The 15,193-nt window shown below is 37.1% G+C and overlaps 1 protein-coding gene across 1 annotated transcript in view; it reads left to right on the plus strand.

The window, feature by feature from the left end:
* Positions 1-15,193, plus strand: part of ARHGEF38 (Rho guanine nucleotide exchange factor 38) — a gene marked incomplete at its 3' end in the record, with an annotated part of 140,111 nt that overhangs the window by 86,964 nt on the left and 37,954 nt on the right. Inside the window, exon 5 of the mRNA XM_080796967.1 lies at positions 12,436-12,453. Coding sequence (XP_080653093.1) covers positions 12,436-12,453 — 18 coding nt within the window. The remainder of the gene's footprint in view (positions 1-12,435; positions 12,454-15,193) is intronic.

Genomic DNA, 15,193 nt, shown 5'->3' on the forward strand with positions numbered 1-15,193 from the left:
TATAAAAATCTGAAAAATATAAAGAAGCACAAATAAGATAAAAACCCTTGCTACCCCATGTATTAACTCTTTGCTTGACCATGTATTAATAACCACAGCTGGCATTTTTTTCTGATTTTATTTATATGCATTAATTTGAACATGGGTTTGGGTTGATTCTTTTAAATGAAATTGGCATCTTACTGTGTATATCGTGTTCTACCACATGCAGCTTAAAGCCAAAATTTCTGCCCTACTTCATTTCTTACCTAGTGGTTCCACTATAGTCTTTCATTTCTAAGGATTATTCATCGTCAAAGATTAAACCAGAGAGAGCTGTGATATCTAAATCAAAGCATGCCAACCAGTCTGAGTGCCTAGCACATTCCCGCCTTATAGACTCTATTGTGGGGAGACAAAAATTGGGGTCCTAATGTGGCCCAAGAGAGTGGTAGCTGAATTAAAGTGAAATCAGGAGACTAAGTGAGACTACAGTATCTCCCCCTCCCCCGACCTTAGCCACAGGAGATATGTACCAAAACCTGCCAGTGGATGTCTGGAACTTGGAGACTATCAAACCTTGTATATACAAAGCTTTTTCCTGTACATGCTGACAATTCAGAAGGAGGGCCATCTGTTTCTGGATCACGGCTGACTGCGGTAACTAAAACCCCCACAGACACGGGGACTCCTGGACTCTGGAAAATGTCTTTCCAGGCTAGCATCGAGACTGAAAGTGGATTTAAATGGCCCATAGAATTTTTAAAAATTAACTTTATCGCTTTCTATTGGTCATTAAGTTGTTGCAGTTCTTTACCCATTTTTGGTATCATGGAAAATCATATATTTAAGTCATGAAATCACAAGCATTTATTTAGTGCTTCAGCTACACCAAGCATCATTCTGGGCACCGCACACACAAAAATAAATAAGAATTAGATACCGCCCACAAGGAACTTAACATGCCCAGGTGACTCTTAAAGATGGTGGGTGACGAGTAGCTCCAGCTCTTTATTTCTCCAGTATTAGCAGCTTAGTTCAGTGTTAGAAATCAGTTCAGAGAAACTTTAAAGTTTAAAGCTGTATCCACCTTAATAAATTCCTGTATTAGGAGCAACATCTAAATATACAGATAATTGCTTTCCTATGGGAAAAAAAACGATGTTATCCTGGGTATGAATGAATGTTTCCTACCTTAGTCTGGTGGCAAGATCTGATCCAAGAAATGTCTATCCTGAGCCGCTCTCCTTCTTCAATTTCTGGAAATAAAAGAGAGAAACTTCATAACAAGTGCACAACTAGCACCTTTGGCCATCACTCCAACTACAACCTCGGGAATGGAGTTCCCTACCAGGAGCAGATGTAATTAATTTACTTTGGCACATGCTCCTAACAGTTGACCAAAAATGGAGCTGTCTGTTCGGTGGGGGTGAACACGGCTTTATTATCATTAAGGCTTTTGACTTCTAAGAGAAAGAAATGGACCCTGCCGGAATATTCCTCTTGGCAGCGTTGCCTAGTACCAACCCCCCTAGAAGCAGTTAAAGGCAGAAGTGATTCTGAAACATCATGATGTCTCAGTTACTGAAAATGACTTTCAGACCCAATGACTTATTTGATCTTTTTCTGAAAGCCTTGAGTTATTGCCTTGGTGGATGTCCCAAATCTTGTGTATTCAGCACTATTCCAATTTTAGGAAATAATTTCGAGCACTGGAAGGTGCTAAGGTTTAGAGAGCACGAAATCCAAGCTAAGTAATATTGGCACAACTATTTCTTAAGGGAAAGAAAAGTCAAAATAAAATAGCTTAAGTTAGAGCTATTTTCCCAAAAGTTGCTTTTCCATGAAAATGAAGTTGATGATGAATTGTACTGGTCTGCCTGAAAGCTGAGAGCAGAATTATTGACATTACTATAATACTGACCCCAATTGAGCTAAGCCTTAAATTCTGAGAAACAGGTTTTTAAACAGGTTTATAGGCCAAAGAGTCTGGAACACCCCCAAGGGCTTGGATTCCCTTGCCAAGTAATCAGTCAAAGCTATTACTGTGGCTCTGCCTTTTCCTTGTGGCTAAATAACGGAGCCCGAGTGCACAGTTGCCAATTTCTAATGAATATTAGGTGTGGCCTCCATTTTCTACTGTGCAAGGGGATAATGGAACAACAGGGTTTGAAGCAATATTCATGAGAGAGGTGGCTTCAGGTCTTAGAAGTTAAGGCAGATTTTTAAAACGACTTAGGTTGCATTTGAATTAAAATTAAAATGTTTATTGAGGGCCTAATAAATATTTATTAGGAGTGCTAGATAATGTTTAAAAAATATATTTATATATGTATGCATAGTTCTCGCCTCCTAGGAACACACCTTCTACTTGGGTAGATAAACAGAACCATCTGGAAAGCTTAATAACAATACCAGGGTTAATTTAAATAACACACCAGAAGCTGTCACAGTGAGGTTCAAGACTAATTTCCAAAAGGAGGGTAGAGAGATTTCCTGGTTCTGTAACAGACTTGAGTTCATAACCTTTGGCTATTCTTTGAAGCCCATTATCTTTCAAAAGAGAAAATAATATTTGTATCTAGAAAATAATTTTGAATCCCTTTGAAACATTAGGACAGCGTTTCTTGGTGTATGATTTCCCCTGTGTCAGATCCATAGGGATATGTATTAAAAGTGCAGATTCCTGTGCTCTGCTCCAGACACTCCCCGCTCCCCGCAAAAAAGGAAAAAAGAAAAAAAGGGGGAGAAAAGGACTGCTAGGATCCAGTCCAAGAAGCTACATATTAGCTACATACTAACAAACACTCTCAGGTGATTTGGATACATACTTAGGTTAAGAACCACTTCAGAAAAAGAAATCAGGACTTACTAGCAACTTTCCCTGAAGCAGGTAGACCTTCTTCATGACTATAGATAGATCTAAGCAGTAGTTGCAGGGTTTGGAGACCTTACGAAAGAAAAGACTAAAACTCTCTAGAAGCACAATATCACATCTGCATCTGTAGCCTGCAAACTGGAGATCTGCAAGTTTTTGTTTATTCAACAAAGAGCAATTTACAGATTCTCATTAGTGACCCCTAAGATTGCATGAAAATGTTATTAATACAGTCTCTAAATTTATGGAAGTCATTTACTAAAGCTCTAGTTACTTAGCCTCTTTGGGGTTACTTAAGGCATCTGATCTGTATGAGGAAAACGAAAAATAGAATAGCTATAAATGCAAGTATAACTATAATTAGAATAGCCTGTCTGCTACCTCCATTTTCTGTTTTTCTAGGTATAAATACCACCAAATCCCCACTGTCTTTCAGAGACCCTACAGATCTGTTTATTTTGTAATAATTAAAGAACAAAGGGGCTTTTCCAAGTTTTGTTTTGTTTGTTTGTTTGTTGTGGGGTTTTTTTTTTTTTTTTTTGGTAGTTGGAAGACACATTTCTAGCTTTATGTTTCATTGTTTTAAATATATATACATTTTTCTTCTTCCTAACCAAAGCCACCATCCCCAGGAGGAAAACTAACTTCTAGACATCTGGGTGCTTTGGCTGTTTGTTCCCTTGACTACTATAGCTTCTCCATTCAGAAGGAAGGTGAAAGCTCACACAACACAGAACCTAAAGGAATAGAGTTCAATTTGTTCACATTTTATATTTCTTGATGTTATTCTAATGGAATGTTCCAAATAAAAATTAAAATCATTTCTGGAAAATTTTTTCAGTTCCTTGTTATGTGGCACCGTGTTTGAACAAAACTATAATCATTAAGAAATAACCACATAGAAATGTGTTTCTTATAAATCAAATTATAATGAGCCCATGAAGGTAAGAGGTGTGGTTGTGGTTATATGGTTGCTTTCCCCATAAAAGGGTAAGTGGACACAATTTAACTTTCTTCTTCCTGAATTGTCCTTGGCTGGGGCTCACTTCTGGAAAGTTTCAGCCTAAAAGGGATACTTTTAAAAAATGATGAGCAAATAGGAGACATTATAATGTAATAGTACTATGCCATTACTCCAACAGGCTTTCCCTGTTGGAAAACTTCTGAGGTTCCTTTTTGTAAAATGCTATACTAACATTAAACACTACGCTAATTTATGTCACAGTATTTGTTTTATTTGGTTAAAATAAATAAATAGAGAAAAAAAGTCTGTGTCTTCTTCAGGAGTTAAAAGAACAATCTTTCTTTCAACTTCAAATTTTGTGTTTTGGCTGCAAAATGATCACGTTGTTAACTTGTTTGCTTCCATAGAAAAATGCATTTATATTTGTTTTCAACTTCTCCCACAATTTTCTGATCTATGATCTATAGAGCATACTGGGAAAATGAAATTCCTCAGTAGGAGACAGAAATTGAGGCAAAAATGTGAGCTTAAATGATATGAGTGGAAGGAAATACTGGTTCGGGGATAGTGGAGGCATAATCCTTTTCATAGAAGTGTTCTTCAAACAGCCGTGAATAATTTACTGAAATGATAGTAGTCACTGATTTTTAAAAAATTAGAATTCTCTGCTTGATTCCAACAAGGAGGTCTTAGAGTCAGCAGAACCTAGTTATTTTGAGGTATCTAGGAATCCATTCACGTAAGATATCTGAAGAGTGAAGGAATACTTGTTTTCCATACATATATACCATTGTTTTCTACATATATAGAGCACTGGGATTTTTTCAAACTTTTTTTTTTTAAAGGTTCTATTTATTTATTTGTCAGGGAGAGAGCACAAGCAGGCAGAGTGGCAGGCAGAGGCAGAGAGATGCAGGCTCCCTGCTGGACAAGGAGCCCAATGCGGGACTCGATCCCAGGACCCTGGGATCATGACCTGAGCCAAAGGCAGTGACTTAACCCACTGAGCCACCCAGGCATCCCTCAAACTTTTTAAGTCCATTAAAATTTATGGAATTCAACATAGGTATTTATCATGGATTTTCTTCTCAATCATTGAAAATGAAAACACCATCTACTATTATGAGATAGGATGATAATATTTTTTCTATTGAAAATATTCATTGTATTCTAAAAGACTAGGAACCAGAAGTCAAAGTAATCAAGTTATTAATACACATTATAACTTCATCTCTTTATAGCCATGTGAAACATTTATCTTATTTTGTTTTATTTATTTTTATTTTATTTTGTGTTTTTGAGAGAGAGAGAGAGTGGAAGAGAGAATGGAGGGAGGGGCAGAGGGAGAAGATGACTCCCCACTGAACAGAGAGCCTGAGTGGGGCTCGATGCCAGGACCCTGGGATCATGACCTGAGCATATGGGACATGCTTAGTCAACTGAGCCACCCAGACGCCCCCATATGAAGCTTTTAGAGAAAAACTCCTATCTCCTTTATGCCTAAAATTTAACTTGAATAATTCCAACTTTTTTTTACTCTTAATTGCTTAATTTGACTAATAAGTTTGGCCAAATGCAAATACTCTTACCAAATGCCAGTCATTTTTCAGGTACTGAGGCTACAGCAGAGAACAGAGCAAGCATATATCCTTGCCCTCATTCAGATGGGGAGCAGAGTGATAGATAATAAATGAAATAAGTATATAGTATATAAAAAGTGACAGTGTTATAGACAGAAATAAAGCAGGGAATAAGGATAAAAAGTAGTGTAGGAGGCAAGGCACAATTTTTAAAGAATTGGCCCAGGAAGGTTTTATTGGGAAGAAACCTTTGAGCAAAGACCTGAAGGAGGTAAGGAATGCACCATATTGATACCCAAGAGAAGAGCAACCAGACAGAGGAACAAGTGCGGACCTGAAGGGCAGGAGCCTGCCTTCAGACTTTTATAAGAGCAAGGAGGCCTACATGGTTGCCATAGTTTGGGGGAGTTTGTGAACAATGGAGAATGAAGTAGAGAAGAAATCAAAGAAGAGATAGATCACGTTGCCTTGGAAGGACATTCATTGTACTTGAGTAAAATGGAAGCCAAGAAACCCAGCCATGGTTAGTGAAAGCTTTTGTGGGAATTATTTTATTGAACTGGTGAATTGTTTATAACCTGCAGTAACACTGTTTACAGAAATATTCTGTAGTGCTTGATGGCCATTTCCTGCGAGTGATTTATACTTTACTTTGTAGTCTTATACTATGTTTTTCTTTCTCTTTTTAAATTTATTTTTAATTAATTCATTAATTATTTTTTATTAACATATATTTTATTTTTTGCTTCAGTGGTACAGGTCTGTGAATCATCAGTCTTACATGATTCACAGCACTCACCATAGCACATACCCTCCCCAATGTCCATAACCCAACCACCCCTTCCCCCCTCCCCTCACCCCCAGGGACCCTCAGTTTGTTTCCTGAGACCAAGGGTCTCTTATGGTTTGTCTCTCTTCCCGGTCCCATCTTGTTTCATTTTCTCTCTCCCTACCCTCCACGAACCCCACCTTGTCTCTCAAATTCCTCACATCAGAGAGATCATATGGTATTTGTCTTTCTCTGATTGACTTATTCATTTAGCATAATAGCCTCTAGTTTCATCCACATCATGTAGTTCCATCCATATCATTGCAAATGGCAAGATTTCGGTTTTTGATGGCTGCATGGTATTCCATTCTATACACACATACATATACATACATACATACATATATATGTATGTATGTATGTATGTATATGTATAGCCAAACTATGGAAAGAACGTAGATGTCCATCAACAGATAAAAAAGATGTAGTGTGTGTGTGTGTGTGTGTATACACATACATATACATACATACATATATATATACACACACATACATATATATATGTATGTATGTATATGTATGTGTATACACACACACACACACACACACACACACACACACACACTACATCTTTTTTATCTGTTGATGGACATCTACGTTCTTTCCATAGTTTGGCTATTGTGGGCATTGCTGCTATAAACATTCAGGTACACATGCCCCTTCAGATCACTACATTTGTATCTTTAGAGTAAATACCCAGTAGTGCAATTGTTGGGTTTAGGGTAGCTCTATTTTCAACTTTTTGAGGAAACTCCATGCTGTTTTCCAGAGTGGCTGCACCAGCTTGCATTCCCACCAACAGTGTAGAAGGGTTTCCCTTTCCCCACATCCTTGTCAACATCTGTCATTCCTGACTTGTTAATTTTAGCCATTTTGACTGGTATGAGGTGGTATCTCATTATGGTTTTGATTTGTATTTCCCTGATGCCAAGTGATACTAAGCACTTTTTCATGTGTCTGTTGGCCATTTGTATGTCTTCTTTGCAGAAATGTCTGTTCATGTCCTCTGCCTATTTCTTGATTGGATTATTTGTTCTTTGGGTGTTGAGTTTGATATGTTCTTTATAGATTTTGGATACTAGCCTTTTATCTGATATGTCATTTGCGAATATCTTCTCCCATTCTGTTGGTTGTCTTTTGGTTTTGTTGACTCTTTCCTTTGCTGTGCAAAAGCTTTTGATCTTGATGAAGTCCCAATAGTTCATTTTTTCCCCCTGGTTCCCTTGCCTTTGTTGATGTTTCTAGGAAGAAGTTGCTGCAGCTGAGGTCGAAGAGGTTGCTGGCTGTGTTGTCCTTAAGGATTTTGATGGATTCCTGTCTCAAATTGAGGTCTTTCATCCATTTTGAGTCTATTTTTGTGTGTGGTGTAATGAAATACTTCCATTTCATCCTTCTGCATGTGGCTGTCCAATTTTCCCAACACCATTTGTTGAAGAGACTGTCTTTTTTCCATTGGACATTCTTTCCTGCTTTGTCAAAGATTAGTTGATCATAGAGTTGAGGGTCCATTTCTGGGCTCTCTATTCTGTTCCATTGATATATCTGTCTGTTTTTGTGCCTGTACCATACTGTCTTGATGATTACAGCTTTGTTTTCTTTTATTTTTAATTTAATTTTATTTTTTCAGTGTTCCAAGATTCATTGTTTCTGCACCACACCCAGTGCTCCATGCAATACGTGCCCTCCTTAATACCCACCACCAGGCTGACACATCCCCCCAACCCCTCCCTTCCAAAACCCTCAGTTTGTTTCTCAGAGTCCACAGTCTCCCATGGTTTGTTTCCCCCTCTGATTTTCCCCAATTTACTTTGATAACAGCTTTGTAATAGACCTTGAAGTCTGGAATTGTGATGCCACCAACATTGGTTTTCTTTTTCAACATTCTTCTGGCTATTCGAGGTCTTTTCTGGTTCCATATAAATTGTAGGATTATTTGTTCCATTTCTTGGGAAAAAAATGATGGTATTGTGATAGGGATTGCATTAAATGTGTAGATTGCTTTAGGTAGCATAGACATTTTCACAATATTTGTTCTTCCAAGCCATGAGCATGGAACATTTTTCCGTTTTTTTTGTGTCTTCTTCAGTTTCTTTCATGAGTACTTTGTAGTTTTCTGAGTATAGATTCTTTGCCTCTTTGGTTAGGTTTATTCCTGGGTATCTTATGGTTTGGGTGCATTGTAAATGTGATTGGCTCCTGAATTTCTCTTTCTTCTGTCTTGCTGTTGGTGTATAGAAATGTAAATGATTTATGTGCATTGATTTTATATCCTGACACTTTACTGAATTTCTATACAACTTTTAGCAGTTTTAGAGTGGAGTCTTTTGGGTTTTCCACATAAAGTATCATATCATCTGCAAAGAGTAAGAATTTGACTTCTTATTCAGTGATTCAGATGACTTTTATTTCTTTTTGTTGTCTAATTGCCAAGGCTAGGACTTCTAGTACTATGTTGAATAACAGTGGTAATAGTGGACATCCTTGCCATGTTCCTAACCTTAGGGGAAAAGCTCTCAGTTTTTCCCCATTGAGAATGATATTCACTGTGGGTTTTTCATAGATGGCTTTGATGATATTGAGGAATGTACCCTCTATCCCTACACTGTGAAGAGTTTTGATCAAGAAAGAATGCTGTACTTTGTCAAATGCTTTTCCAGCATCTATTGAGGGTATTGTATAGTTCTTGTTCTTTCTTCTATTAATGTATTGTATCACATTGATTTGCGGATGTTGAACCAACCTTGCAGCCCAGGAATAAATCCCACTTGGTGGTGGTAAATAATCCTTTTAAGGTACTGTTGGATCATATAGGCTAGTATTTTGGTGAGAATTTTTGCATCCATGTTCATCAAGGATATTGGTCTGTAATTCTCCTTTTTTTTTTTTATGTAATTCTCCTTTTTGATGGGGTCTTTGTCTGTTTTAGGATCAAGGTAATGCTTGCTTCATAAAATGAGTATGGAAGTTTTCCTTCCATTTCTATTTTTTGAAACAGTTTCAGGAGAATAGGTGTTAATTCTTCTTTAAATGTTTGGTAGAATTCCCCTGAGAAGCCATCTGGCCCTGGGCTCTTGTTTGTTGGGAGATTTTTGATGATTGCTTCAATCTCCTTACTGGTTATGGATCTGTTCAGGTTTTCTATTTCTTCCTGGTTCAGTTTTGGTAGTTTATATGTCTCTAGGAATGCATCCATTTCTTCCAGATTGTCAAATTTGCTGGTGTAGAGTTGCTCATAATATGTTCTTATAATTGTATTTCTTTGGTGTTGGTTATGATCTCTCCTCTTCCATTCATGATTTAATTAATTTGGGTCCTTTCTCTTTTCTGTTTGATAAGTCTGGCCAGGGATTTATCAATCTTATTAATTCTTTCAAGGAACCAGCTCCTAGTTTTGTTGATCTGTTCTACTCTTCTTTTGGTTTCTATTTCATTGGTTTCTGCTCTGATCTTTATTATTTTTCTCTTGCTGGGTTTAGGCTTTCTTTGCTGTTCTTTCTCCAGCTCCTTTGGTGTAGGGTTAGGGTGTGTACTTGAGACCTTTCTTGTTTCTTGAGAAAGACTTATATGGCTATATACTTTCCTCTCAGGACTCTCTTTGCTGTGTCCCACAGATTTTGAACAGTTGTGTTTACATTTTCAGTTGTTTCCATGAATTTTTTCAATTCTTCTTTAATTTCCTGGTTGACCCATTCTTTCTTTAGTAGGATGCTCCTTAGACTCCACGTTTTTAAGTTCTTTCCAACTTTCCTCCTGAGGTTGATTTATAGTTTCAAAGCATTGTGGTCTAAAACTATGCAGGGAATGATCCCAATCTTTTGATACAGGCCTGATTTGTGATCCAGGATGTGATCTATTCTGGAGAATGTTCCATGTGCACTAGAGAAGAATGTGTATTCTGTTGCTTTGGGATGGAATGTTCTGAATATACCTGTAATGTCCATCTGGTCCAGTGTGTCATTTAAGGCCTTTATTTCCTTGTTGATCTTTTGTTTGGATGATCTGTCCATTTCAATGAGGGGTATTATTGTTGAAGTGTTTCTTTGATTTTGTTATTAATTGGTTTATATAATTGGCTGCTCCCATGTTAGGGGCATAGATATTTAAAACAGCTAGATCTTCTTGTTGGACACACCCTTTAAGTATGATATAATGTCCTTCCTCATCTCTTATTATAGTCTTTGGCTTCAAATCTAATTTATCTAATATAAGGATTGCCACCCCAGCTTTCTTTTGATGTCCATTAGCATGGTAAACAGCTTTCCATCCCCTCACTTTAACTCTGGAGGTGTCTTTGGGTCTAAAATTTATTTATACACTTGATTTTGGGTATATTTTAGTCTGTTAGAAGAAACTGTCTCCCAAAATTTTAAAGAAAGAAAAACTCATGTATATACAAAAATAAGAGTAAACACAGTGGAGGGATGGAATATGACTGTAAAGATGAAAGTTAAAAGATTCTAAAAAGGAATTGATAAGTTGGTTGAAAAAAAGAAAAAGGAAAGAATGTGATCAGGCTGGAGACTAGAACAAAGCCTGTGCTAGATTTAGAGTATATTTTGATTTGTTAGAAGAAACTGTATCCCAAAAATTAAAAAAAAAAACCTGTGTGTATATAAAAAATAAGGTTAAATACAATGAAGGGATAGAATATGAATATAACAATGAAAATTTTGAAAGACTTTTAAAAAGATATTGATAGGTTAAAATAGTTTAAAAATGTTAAAATAGGAAATAAGAGAAATTTTAAAAATAGAATAAGAAAAAAATAAAATTTAAACAACTGAACTTTGAAAGACTAAAGAGTCATGGGAAAAAATTCATGAATTCTATGTGCTATATTCCCATAGTTCTGAAGTTTTGCAGTTCTCATTGTTGAACTTGGTCTTGGCTGAATGTTCTTGTTGATCTTCTGGGGGAGGGGCCTGTTGCAGTGATTCACAGATGTCTTTGCCTGAGGCAGAATTACACTGCCCTTGCCAGGGGCCAGGCTAAGCAATCTGCTCGGGTTTGCTCTCCGGAGCTTTTGTTCCCTGAATGCTTTCCCTACAGGTGTGGAGGATGGGAATGAAAACTGCGGCTTCCCAATCTCTGGCCCTGGAGGAGCTGAGAGATCAGGTTCCCACTCCTCAGTGTGCCATCAGAGAAAAGCAGTCAATCCCTCCCATCTCCCTGGTCTCCAGCCACACTCCATGCTCACCTGGCTTGTGACCGAGTGTTTCTATCTCTGGCACACAAACCCATTTGCAGTCTCCAAACCCAACAGATTCCTGTAATGCACTCCCATACCACTGTTCCTCCCTGAGAAGGAAGGAGGGGGTCTCCCCATATCTGCCATTTATGGGGACCCTGCTTAAAAAGCAGAGGCCCAGCTGTGCCTCGGATCATGGTTTATGGTAACCCTGAGCTGAGAGCCCCTCCTCGGCTCCCTCTTTGCAGCTGGCTTCCCCGCTCCAGTACCTGGGAACTCTGCCACACTCAGGCACCCCTGGTCTTTCTGTGACCCTGTGGTTCCTGAGACCACACTATCCCCATGAGGTCTCCACCCCCCACCCCCACTTAGCCTCTGGAGTGATGTCCCTCAGCGGAGAAGACTTCTAAAAGTTCCAGTTTTGTGCTTGGCTGCTCAACTACTTGCCAGGAGCCAGTCCCTCCCCCCATGGTCTATCTTCCTGTATGTCACCTGGGATACACTTCTCCACATGTCCTACCTTCCAGAAGGTGGTCACTTTTCTTTTCCTAGAATTGCTGCTCTTCTTCTCTTCAATCTCCTGTTGAGTTTGTAGGCGTTCAGAATGGTTTGATAACTATCTAGCTGAACTCCTGGAACCCTATGATATTTAAGTCTCCTACTCCTCTGCCATCTTGCTACTCCCCCAGTCTTGTACTATGTTTAATAGATTATCTTTTTCATGAAGTAAACAAAAACTGGTGTTTAAATCCATTTTCACATAATCAATATCAATAGTTTTATAATCTGAATTCATAGTTTTTAACCCTATATTGAGTGTGAAACAAAGTTGGTGTAAACATGCTACAGATAAAGTTTTAGAGATATGATTATAAAATAATGAGACCAATTCTATAAAACACTCATGGAAAATAACTTATTTTATTTTATGTAGTAAAAATTTGAAGGTTTTATAACGTTTGCATATTACTTCAAATATACAGATTTACATTAATTTGCTTCTCTCCTTTCTTTCAGGAAAATATACACGCAAGAGTAAGTATTTTTGTTTTAATAATAGAAATCAAATGTAATGATAATGAGAGGGTGGGGGATGGGTAACTGGGTGAAGGGCATTAAGGAAGTCACTTGAATTAATGAACACTGGGTGTTAAATGCAACTGACAAATCACTGAGCTCTACCTCTGAAATTAGTAATACACCATATATTAGTTAAATTGAATTTAAATAATTTTTTTTAAAAGGTCATGGGGGAAAAACCTCTTGAGTATTTTCAAAATTTAGAATTTTTCTTTTTTACAATTACGTTTATTGTTTTTAATACATTATTTCCAATTTGTCTGAGGTGATTGTACATATTAAATTATCTCGTGTATTTTACAAAATGTTTTACAAGAATCCTAGGGTACAATTTATTTAAATCACAAGTTTGCTGATGCCAGGAACTCTTTAGGAACTGCTTAAGACACATATGCTTAGCAATCGTAATGTGTCCAAAAACACACCTTCTTAAGAATGACATTAAATTTTAAAAAAAAATCTCAGTTTAATACCACAATGTTTCTGAAATTTCTGTAGATTAATGTACAAAAGAAAAGATTCTTCATGCATTATGACAAATATTGAGTTTCTTCTAATTTGGACTCATGATTTAAAGAGGAAAAAAATCATTCATATATAATATGTTTAAAATATATAAAATATTAAGACAAAATAACTTGTTGCTAAGACAATATAGAAATTATAAAAATAGCACATATAGACATACGCTTTGGAAGACATCCATTTTTATAGAAGGGAAAGCATGTCTAGTCTAATACTGAAAAGATGGTGTTGGCTTAAATATAAACTCAAATTTACCAGGACTTGAAAAATGCACATATTTGGCTTAGCATGGTCAGCAGTAATCTAAACAATAATCAGCCTGAGTTCCCAGCCTGTGTGTTTGCTTGTTTACATGTCTTTATGTGTGTGCATGCTTCTGTATTTTAAACTCCCAAAACTGTACATGAGGAAATAAAAAACCCACAAAATAAAAAGTATATTAACTTAAGCTGTAAATACCTGTCATTCATGCTTTGTTGCATAGCAACCATGAGGAAAGACAGAATTCCAGAAGTGAGGTGCAAGAACCAGGCATCCATCAGACAGGGGATAGAGAAGTTAGTTTTTGACATACCAACGAGGCACAGGCACCAAACAGGCACCCAGTTCTTTCACTTTATAAGTCTTTTCTTTCAAAAGGAAAAAAATATATATATCTTATATATATTTATATATATATATTTATATATATTTTATATATAAAATCTCCTATAGTGCGAACAGACGTAAATTGTTTTATTTAATGAGTTCCCGATTCTGAGACCACGGAATCTGAAAACCTGCATAATGGAAGAGGGCCTTTGTCCTTTCACACGCTGGGGTCTTCCTGGTTTCTCTTCTGTGATACTGGTACGGTTGGATGGGTTGGGGAGACGACTGTCTCATTAAAAAGCCTGTGCCCATGGCATTGTGCCGAGGACGGGAGATTCACACAGAAGAACTATGTGAATTACCAAAGAACTTCTTATGCTACAAATTCTGCTCGGGCTTCTTTTCCTAAAGCTTAAGTCTTTATAACCAAAAGACCAGAGAGAGAGAGAGATTCAGAGCAGAGTGAGAGATTCTTTTAATACAGTTAGCATACACAGCTCCTACAACAAACAGTACATTATATCGAGATACTTGCTTAAAAAATGGCACTAGCTTTAGGATAATCCCGCTGCGTGGAAGTTAGCAGACTTTGGATGCCCCCTCTAGTCTATTCTATACATCAAGAACTGGAAAAGAGGACGAACGATCACAGCGTGGGGCTGGATGCACATCAAAGCCACACTCGTTGTGCGTTATTTTCCTTCCAGCTTCTCTCGCTCTGGTCACGAGGCGCACATGCTGCTACATGAAAGGGTAAAAGGCAATGTCAAGTGATTCGTAATTGTTTGGCTCCTTAGCAGCTAAGGCCAGGAATACTGCGGCCAGAAGTGCATTTAGGAAATGTGGCGTTTTAAATGCCTCGAAAAAAAATTCCTTACTTATGGGAACGGAAAATTGGGTGTGGGTTCTTTATTATGATTATTATGATTATTATTATTATTTTACAATCTACATTTTTAAAAAATACAGAAAAAGACAAAGACGTTTCTAACTTCTAAAATTGTTTATTTTGAATTATAATCTTATGTAAACATCAAAGACAGCACTAAAGGGACAAGAATCATAGAATCCTGCACCAAAAAGTCCCCCGAAAAGCATTTGATACAAGTTCCATGTTCTAAAGCAAGAAAAACACAACTATTCTAAATTTAACTCTCTCCAGAGATGCTGTGTTTCATCTTTATGCTTTTGCACTTTTTTATATGTATTCTCTGTCTTGACCAGATACTCCTACCTTTGGAGTCAGGATTTCTATTGATTCCAAAATGTTATTTCTGCCTTCTTAAGCTTTATAGTTTTTAAATTATTAAAGAAACACTGTGAAATATAGAAAATCAAAATGAAGACCGTGAAGACAATTGGTAGTCACATTCCAGAGTTAACTATTGTAACATTTCATGAATCCCTCACATCACTGCAATTTTTTTCCACACACACACACACACACACGCATGTGCACATGCATGCATATTGGCTAACACAGGACTGCTATATATTTCCTGTATGTCAAGTTACTACCTCATTCATCAGTATATCATGGACACATTTCTATGTCAGTAAACAAATCCACATTGCTTTA

This window comes from Martes martes (genome assembly GCF_963455335.1).
Source record: "Martes martes genome assembly, chromosome: 2".
NCBI lineage: Eukaryota > Metazoa > Chordata > Mammalia > Carnivora > Mustelidae > Martes > Martes martes.